This window comes from Abramis brama (genome assembly GCF_963993115.1).
Source record: "Abramis brama genome assembly, chromosome: 3".
NCBI lineage: Eukaryota > Metazoa > Chordata > Actinopteri > Cypriniformes > Leuciscidae > Abramis > Abramis brama.
In genome coordinates, this window is record NC_139965.1 from 4,635,586 (window position 1) to 4,645,480 (window position 9,895).

Below are 9,895 nucleotides of genomic sequence, written 5' to 3' on the forward strand. Positions count from 1 at the left end.
CCTCCAAACACGTTTAGTGGAATTATGACCAAAAAGTTCTATTTTGGTCTCATCTGACCACATGACTTTCTCCCATGACTCCTCTGGATCATCCAAATGGTCATTGGCAAACTTAAGACGGGCCTTGACATGTGCTGGTTTAAGCAGGGGAACCTTCCGTGCCATGCATGATTTCAAACCATGACGTCTTAGTGTATTACCAACAGTAACCTTGGAAACGGTGGTCCCAGCTCTTTTCAGGTCATTGACCAGCTCCTCCCGTGTAGTTCTGGGCTGATTTCTCACCTTTCTTAGGATCATTGAGACCCCACGAGGTGAGATCTTGCATGGAGCCCCAGTCCGAGGGAGATTGACAGTCATGTTTAGCTTCTTCCATTTTCTAATGATTGCTCCAACAGTGGACCTTTATTCACCAAGCTGCTTGGCAATTTCCCCGTAGCCCTTTCCAGCCTTGTGGAGGTGTACAATTTTGTCTCTAGTGTCTTTGGACAGCTCTTTGGTCTTGGCCATGTTAGTAGTTGGATTCTTACTGATTGTATGGGGTGGACAGGTGTCTTTATGCAGCTAACGACCTCAAACAGGTGCATCTAATTTAGGATAATAAATGGAGTGGAGGTGGACATTGTAAAGGCAGACTAACAGGCCTTTGAGGGTCAGAATTCTAGCTGATAGACAGGTGTTCAAATACTTATTTGCAGCTGTATCATACAAATAAATAGTTAAAAAATCATATATTGTGATTTCTGGATTTTTTTTTTTTTTTTTGATTATGTTTCTCACAGTGGACATGCACCTACGATGACAATTTCAGACCCCTCCATGATTTCCAAGTGGGAGAACTTGCAAAATAGCAGGGTGTTCAAATACTTATTTTCCTCACTGTATGTTAATGACATTAATTAGACAGCATTTACAAAGAGGAGATCATAAACCATTCAGCTGCGCATAATTTCAACTCCAATTTCAAGATTCATTTATTTTGCAATTTATAAATTTCACTTCTGGAAGAGAGATGTACACACGTTGTTACGTATCAGAACGTAAATGTGTTTATATTGTGTAGAACAAATGAGTGTGCGCATGTTTTCTTTTTGTTCTCTTTTTGCTCTCTCTCTCTGTCATTTTGCGCTCATTTGAGTGTCACAGGTGCAGCTGATTAGAAGGGCGGGGCTGATGGACTCCTCATGTGAATATAAGCCGTGTGGAAGGCTTGTTCGTCAAGTTCCCCCTCCTGCTTCACGCTGTTGTATAGTGTGTGTGATAAGAGTTGTGTCCGATACAGTGGTGTGGAAAAGCCGGTTGGCTGTCGAGTGTTTCTTTCGTAGAGTAAGCTGCTTGTGTGCGGCATTCCTGACTGTTAGCGGTATAGGACGGTAATTGTGTTATCCTATAGCTTTAACTAACGATACTGATACCTTGTTTTTGTTGTGTGATTACGGGAGCAGGAGATAGAACTCTGGGCGACACCTTTTAATAGGCGTCACTCTATATGTTAGTGCATGTGGCACGTAACACACGTTTTCTGTGATTATGTTCATTCTTTGACTTACACATTCGCACATTTGAGAAATTATCGTAAGCTCAAATGTAGGACGGTTTCTACACAACATTTTATAAATGAGGCCCAATGTCTGTTGATGTGAGCGAGTTTTGGCATCAACAGAACTTAAATTTCATCCAGTTTATTAGCAACAAAGCACATCAGTGTGAATCACGCAATATCCGTCTTATATCTCGATTCTGATCTGATCCATTACTAAAAGTGAGAACTGTCCATTTTGACTGCACTTATTTCAGTCCTCCCCTCAATGCAGGGAACAAACTATTCTAATGTAATGAGGCCATTTCCAGTGTTCTTGATCTACTGTACACTTCACCTGGTGACGCCTGGAATTCATTTTACCAACTGTAAGTTTTAAATCAATATGTATAGTACGTGAATAAGGATCTCAAGCTGACTAGAAAGCTTTACCTATTACAATAGACAATGCTTTACAGTGAAGTATGTTAGAGCTACAGTAAATATGGCAATTGATCTGCTCAATAAAATACCTTACTCACCCGTTGAGTAATAAAAACACAATCTCTGCATCTTTTACCACATTTCAAATCCTTCAGTTCTCGCATCTCGCAGATCATCTTCCGAAAATCCAAGCTTATGTTGATTCTTGTTTTATTACAAGCTCTGTCACATTCTCTTCTTGCCAGCAGACTCTCCTTTCTTCTGCATTTTTAAACGGGTGATTCACTCAGTAAGAACTTCTGTAGACGTATGCCTGAAATAAAGTCAAACTTTAATCACATAAATATCTAATTAATGGAAGTTTTGGAATGTAGATTGGACCCATACATAGAGTAGTGTCCATTTAACACTGAGGATTTTACTGTGTAGAATGTTGAGTTGTTAATAAAAATTAAGTTGAAAGAATGTTTACCATCATTCACCATTTTCTATTATTAAAATTGTATATATATATGTGTTTTATAAATGTCACAACACAAAAATGCTGTTTGTAAATAAGTTTATTTGAGCTGGTGTTGTTGAACACTCCTTTGAATTACAGGTTGCAAGATACTTTATACTCAACTTTTAGTTTTTCTTTAAGAATAAACCATATTTCATTTTCAAACAAGTTATTAGTAAATATATGACTAGTGCAAAACACAGGAGTGAGGAGAAGAAAGAAGCCACACCACCAGAATAACAAGATCTCATGAAATCAACCGACGTGGCTTGTGCTTTGCTTTTATTTTATTTTAAACAGCCAATATACTTTGAGCCACATCCTCGAATCATGATCTTCTACTTTCTATTTAATAGCAAGTATATTTGACTGAACGGTCTGTAAAAATAATGAGCCGTTTTTTCAGAAGAGAACTATATGTAAATGTTTCTAAAAGCCACAGATGAAAACTCATGTTGATGTCATGGGGTCTTTAAAACATATAGTGCACATTAGTATTTTAAATACCCAAAGAACATTACATTGATAGTGAAAAGACTCATATGATACTTTTAAATTACAGAAATTAATTTAATTGTAGATATAAGCACATTATCTGATGATTAAAACCAAAAAAGTGTTTGCCAGTTATAAAATCTTTTGCTTAAGAACAACACAAACATATGCTTCACTCCTAAGATCTGCTGCAGATGAAGTTGAGTTTGTCGTGTTCAGGACGGCTGATCCAGCGCTGATCTCCTCCAGACTGAACTGCTCCAGATCTCACTCCAGACTCACACTCCTCATCTCCTGTGCCGTTCCCTGGAGCCCAGTTATGAAAGCACACGGTCTCTCCGCTCACCCAGAACCAGAGGCCCACAGTGCAGGAGTGACGTAAACCCAACCACACCGCCTCAGTAGACGCACGTTTAACCACATTTATCACACGACGCTGCATCTCGTCTGAATGAACCGAGACCAGATCCGTATAATTCTGTCTGCAGTATCTCAGAGCTTCAGGCCACGTCAGAGTCTCGTTGATCAGAATCAGTTTATCTGGACACAAAACAAACCACAAGCAAAAACTAGAGAGAGACTGATCAAAAACAACATGCAGAACAAACACTGTGGAGGAATCTGTCATGTCAGACATGTAGCGTGAACTTTAAGAGATCTGGAGGTGATGGATGGATTGTGTGTGTTTGTGAGGATCTGCTCACCTTCATGACACACAAAAGGAAATCGGTCGTTGCAAGAGAAGTCTGCCCATTGTCTCAGAGCGTTTGGTCTGATCACTGTACAGTTTTCATCACCTCCAGCATTATTAGGTTCATCAGGAGCCCAGTATCTGAATGAGGAGTTACTCTGATCTGACCACTGCCATGAGTCTCTGAACAGACCGATCCAGACATCATTAGATATGTGACTATCATTGATGAACTTCTGAACCTGTTGATTCTCATTCTGGTTCCTCACACTGACCAGATCAGTGTGATTCTGTCTGCAGAACCTCTGAGCATCTGTCCAGTTCTTCGTCTGATTGACAAAGACGAGTCCTGTGTTCACTTTAAGAAAAAAACAACAACAAAAAAATCAGGTTTTTTTTTTTTTTTTTTTTTTTAACTCAAATTTTTTCATAAAAAAAAAATTCTATACAGAAATTGACTCAACATTGAAAGTGCGACATTTATCCACAGTCTGTTCTATATTCACTAACAAATTACATTAATAATATAATTTGTAAGGAACATTTTCCGAGGAAACTTAAACACACACACACACACACACACACACACACAGGGCGAGGCCAGAAATGGAAGGGACTTTATATAACAGGATAGGCAAAGCATAGAGTATGAAAACTGCACACCAAATTGCCAAGAAAAAAATATATAATTACGGGAATGAATCCGTTACATTGCTCCTCAGTCACTCCTGAAATTGCTGTGATTGACAGTGATAACCGTAGCGACGGACGGGACAAAACATTTGTCAAAATAGACCTGTGCATTTAGTGCTGTAGTGTAAATGCAGACTAATAGACCCACAGCAACACAGACCAGAAGAAGAAAATAAGTTTGTGTTTTCTGGGTAATTTTAGCAGCTTTAAATATTTTTTTAATAATTTTTTTTGCACACGTGTCCTTTAGCAATGTTTAAAAATCAGTTTATTTATTTATTTTTGATAAATCCAAAAAAAATATTAAATGCATTATTTACTTATTAGCATTAATAATTTGTTACTAAAGCTATTTTATAATAAATCCAAAAGCAAAACATGAAAAGAACTACATTATGAAGTGGCAAGAGCAAATAGAGTGGTTCAAGTATGACATCACTTTGCAGAGTTCAGCATTTTAGCACTTCTGGTTCCATCGTCCCGAAGTCAATGGGTTTTTTGAATGGGATTTTGGTTAAATGGCTGAAATAAGGTCTGTGGTGAACACAAGCTCAAGACACTTTCACGTTTTATTCTACGACATACAATACATCAATATTACGCCACTCCTGATTTTTACATGTCTTGAAAAAGGCTGTTGCTAACAAGTGGCTAAATGGGACTACAGAGGCTGTCGGAGATTAAACGTCATCACGCCGAACAGATCGCTTTTACACTCATTATGCTTATAATTGTGCTCTTATAAACTATATTCCAACTCAATGTTCTGGGAACATGATTTTAGATAAAAACTGAAAGAGTTGTCAGAAGCTTTAGTGATGATAGTCTTGAATTTGTGGGACCATTGTGTAGTTCGTTTATAGCCAAACTTTAGCTTTTTACTTCTGGCAACTGCATTTATGCTTCAAAATTCATAAAAGTTGTGTTCATCTGTGATCTTGATGGACAAAACATGCAAATATCATAAACTTTTGTTAATTACAGAGCTTGTTTTTAGCGATAATCCAAAAGCCTATGGGAAAATCCTATTGGTTTTTTTATTGGCCGGTTGGCCTACAAAGTCACGTCATACTTGCAGCGCTGTATGAGCAAACGAGTCCTCTGCTGCCATCTACTGGTTATAGTGGTAATTTCATTATGTCATTTTCCTTTTAAAGGTCTTTGTTTTCCACTAGGGGACAGAAATCATCCACTAAACTAAAGCATGGCATATTTTCCATATCTCCATTAATGAAAAAGAGAAATGTAGGCTAGATCTTCTTTAAACTACATTTAGTCTACAACTATAGAGGTAAAAGATAAAGTGTATTATTTGATTGGGGTCTAAACATCCCTAGTGTGCACCATAGACAAAACGGCCCGATTGCGCAGACCTCCATGATTGAAGATAAAACAGTTCAGCATTTTAGCATGAAAAGGTTGACATCTCGGCATGGATGAAGGATCATCACCTGCAGCTCAACCTGGCAAAGACTTCTCGTCCTCCCTGCCAATCCATCTCTACAGCACGACTTCACTATCCAGCTAGAGTCATCATCAATCACCCCATCAAGGTCGGTCAGAAATCTTGGAGTAACATTTGATGACCAGCTGACCTTCACAGACCACATTTCAAAGACAGCTCGATCATGCAGGTTTGCACTGCACAACATCAGGAAGATCAGGCCGTTCCTAACTGAGCATGCAACACAACTTCTCGTCCAGGCCCTGGTCATTTCTAGGCTTGACTACTGCAATGTTCTTCTGGCTGGACTTCCATCATGTGCAACTAAACCTCTACAGATGATCCAGAACGCTGCAGCTCGTCTTGTCTTCAACGAGCCCAAGAGGGCCCACGTCACTCCTCTGTTCATCTCTCTGCACTGGCTACCTCTCGCTGCTCGCATCAAGTTCAAGGCATTGACGCTTGCTTACAGATCTATCACAGGCTCAGCTCCCTCCTACTTTCACTCACTCCTACGAGTCTACATCCCTACCAGACGCCTACGATCGGTCAACGAGCGACGTCTCGTGGTTCCATCACAGAAAGCCACAAAATCACTTTCCAGAACATTCTCATTCACAGTTCCCTGCTGGTGGAATGCTCTCCCCACCCTCATCCGGAATGCAGAATCCCTGACAACCTTCAAAAGACAACTGAAAACTCATCTCTTCCGTGAGCACTTAACCGCATAAAAAAAAAAAAAGTTATTTCCTTTTCCTTTAATCCTCCCTTATCGGGCTTATGCTACTCTGAACAATGCCTGAACTTCGTATTTTGAGCACTTCTTGCGTTGTTGGCAACCTGTGATGTTCTACCAGGAGCTGTTCACGTCCTCAGACTCGGATTTATGCGTTTCTATGTCAACACTATCAACGCCGAAATGAATCTACAGCAGTCAGGTGGTACAACTAGAGCTCCGTATGCTGTTTACGTTCATTATTATTGTAATGTTATGTGCTTTGAGTCATGAGGTAATTTGACGCTGTCTCTCTGATGCTTGGCCGACTCTGCTGTGTGTGTTCTTGTGTTTTAAAGGAGCCGTGGGTTTGGAGACTGAAGGGAGAGTGGGATCTCATGCTTTCAAAGCTAGCTTGATATTGCTAGCCTCTCTGAAATTACCTATCCCACCTTTAATTTATAAGTTAATACTGTGTGTGTGTTAGTAGAAGACGTTCTGGAGCCGTTATATTTATGGTGCATCTATAAATGAATGGTTGTAATTGTAAATAGCTGCACTCACTGTTGCAGATGAAATGACGAGTATCACTACATGACAAATCATGCAATTGTCCTTTTCTCATCATAGCACACTCATCTCTGCCTTCAGGTTGTCCAGTAGCCCAGTAAATCATCAAGTACTCTCAGTTCTTTTTTAGTTACTGGAACTCTTGTGTAACTGAACTATTCTATCTAAGCTTTTGTCAGTACAACATCTATTCCTATTTCACTTTGCTTTTTTTTTCTTTTTTTTTTTAAGGCAATTGGTTTGCATGCTTTTAAGTAAGTCAAACTAATTAGATTTTCCAGTACAGTTTATGGTGTATCTTTTATAAATGAATGTTTATTGTGATTGTATGGAGCTGCACTTACTGTTAGATGAACTGCAGATGAAAGTCAGGTTGTCACTACATTTCACATCATGCCATTCTCCATTTTTCATCATAGCACACTCATCTCTGCCATCAGGTTGTCCAAATCCCCAGTTCAGATAGAGCGCAGGTTCACCTGAAGACCACTGCCATTTCCTCTGCAGCCCAATCCAGACACGTCCATCATTCACACTCTTGTTCAGCTCGTTCATGTCGTTCATGTTGTCAACGGTGGCCAGATCTGTGTATTTCTCTCTGCAGAATCTCTGAGCTTCAGTCCAGGTCTTGTTCATGTTTATAAAGTGATACTGACGCTGAACACATTCAGATACGGAGCAGAGAGCTGTGAAAGAGAGCGTTTGATTTAATGCTTTTCATAACAGGGTCAAACCTGATGAAACTATAAACCATAAATAATACAACAAACACACTCACCAATGAGAAGAATCAAATATAGAGTTTGCTCCATTTCTGAAGAAGAAACACATAGAAAATCTCAGAAATCAAACATTCCCAGATTCATTTTGGAGTAAAATATGACCATTTAATTTAGTATCTCAACAGCAGCATGAATTCACTGAACATAATCATTGAGACAATATTAACATCTGAAAGTGTAATTGTGTTTGAAGAATGAACATGTTCTTACTTTAGAGGTCGTGTGTTTCTGTCCTGAGTCTGATGTTTCTGTCTGCAGATTTACACTACGCTATTATTATATCTGCTCTCATCCCTCATTCAGCTCATCACATCATTTGTGTATTTCTCTAAAACTAATTTTCATATTTTACTTCCTCCTTATTTGTGTTTGTCTTCCTCTGTTTCTCTATATTTGCATATTGTCTTTGTCAGTGTTAGTCTATATTAATATGAACCTTTATCAAAAAATGAAATGAACATTTACAATTTACATTTGAACATTCACAACTAAACAGCAGCTTTAATGATATTGCTGGACTGCATAACTCGTGTTTCATCCCTGATCATCTTGACATAAATGGCCGTTCCATTCTTGCGACCTTTGCACTTCACCATTTGTCTACGTGTGTAGCGGTGTGTTATCTGTGTTGAGTCTACTCAGAATCACTCTAGAATGCAGAAATTTGTCCAAACAAATCCTCCTTTTATAACATCTGTAGTAAAAACCAGATAATGAATCCATCACAGAGGGACTTGAAGTCACAATATAACAGTATAACGTATGAAACAATCATTTACAAGATTACGGCCTTAATAAATCAGCATGTAAACTTGCGTGACCCACCGCTGTGAATGCGCATGCAGACTGGGAAGAAGCAAAGCGTGTCAGTGGCGGACGGAAAGAATGAGGAAAGCCCAAAAATGGTCATGGCAAGTATAATCACAAAATAAATGTTCTTAATGCACACCAGCTACACTTGCATGATGTTTATTCTTGTGTTTGGCCCGAGTGTTTAAGTGGGCATGAAGACCGCAAGAATGTGTAGAACTTTTGATTATCCGATGGGACACATTTACAGTGTTGTAAAAATACAAGTGTTTACAGAGCTTTATTTGTCTGTACAGCAGTGCCTATAGGCATATATATGTAACATGATTTACTAGTAATGATGGTGCTTTTAATCAAGTGATAAAAAGCATTTGCAAATGTTGTAAAATTTACAAATACACATAGTCGTCTTTGCACCAGTAAAATGTGCTCACTTATATCCCGCCCAGACCCCCGCTACTGCATGTCCGTTGTACATGGCCCCCCAGCCGGTGTTGGAGGCATCTGTGGAGACCACAGCATACTTGGACACTTGTTCTAGGAGCACTCCGGCCCAGAGAAACGAAGGGTCTGACCACGGGTTGAGGGTTTGCCCTAGGAGCCTCTGAAAAAGTATGTTTTTTCACACACGGCACAGTAGGTCTCCTCTGGGATTGGCCAGAGGGGGGCGCTAAAGCTGGGCACGGGAATGGGGACTCCACCTTCAAGAATGAAGGCGAGTCTCGATCTCAACACCGAGATAGTCATGTTCCCGCAATGGGAACATGAACCATCCACAAAAGCTGCTTCAGCATGCTGTAAGCACAAACACGTAATGCATCTATTGTGACCGTCAGCTGGGGACAGGGAACGACTGCATCCAGAAACGCACGGGTGGAATGGCATCTTGAAAAAGAGGCAGATACACCCGTGTTGCTCTTTCAGGAAATAGTGCTCTCAACCAGTGCCGGAGCACACAGGGGAATGACCGCGGCAACACTGACAGGAGATGGTGCAGCCTGTACCAGTGAAGCACTCACCCTCTTCGCCCTCTAATCAACCGTCAGAACAAACAAACACAGAGAATGCTGTTAAAACAGCAGTTGAGAGCTCAGAGGGCTCGCGATCACCGCTGCACTCGCGCTGTAACACACCAGCACCGGGAGAGACTTCCGGAGGAAGCACCGATACACTCGCTCGTTGAAAAAACTTCAACACTCTTCAGAGACATCGACATCCGATCGGCTCTGA

General features: G+C 40.1%; 1 protein-coding gene across 1 annotated transcript; it reads right to left on the reverse strand.

The window, feature by feature from the left end:
- Positions 1-2,506: 2,506 nt before the first annotated feature.
- On the reverse strand, positions 2,507-8,189 carry LOC311079143 (C-type mannose receptor 2-like). The gene is made up of 5 exons (XM_084108349.1): positions 8,066-8,189; positions 7,852-7,887; positions 7,418-7,759; positions 3,665-4,009; positions 2,507-3,500 (listed from the first exon to the last, which is right to left on the reverse strand). Exons 2-5 carry the CDS (start codon positions 7,883-7,885, stop codon positions 3,139-3,141), a joined length of 1,083 nt encoding a protein of 360 aa, XP_083964475.1. The 5' UTR covers positions 7,886-7,887; positions 8,066-8,189; the 3' UTR covers positions 2,507-3,138.
- Positions 8,190-9,895: the final 1,706 nt, after the last annotated feature.

Excerpts from the sequence above, each read along its gene's own strand:
- LOC311079143 (XM_084108349.1), bottom strand. The coding sequence starts at position 7,885 with ATGGAGCAAACTCTATATTTGATTCTTCTCATTG. Across the intron at positions 4,010-7,417 it reads CATCTGCAGTTCATCTAACA|TGAACACAGGACTCGTCTTT; the intron begins GTAAGTGCAGCT and ends TTTTTCTTAAAG. Across the intron at positions 3,501-3,664 it reads TCCTTTTGTGTGTCATGAAG|ATAAACTGATTCTGATCAAC; the intron begins GTGAGCAGATCC and ends TTTTGTGTCCAG.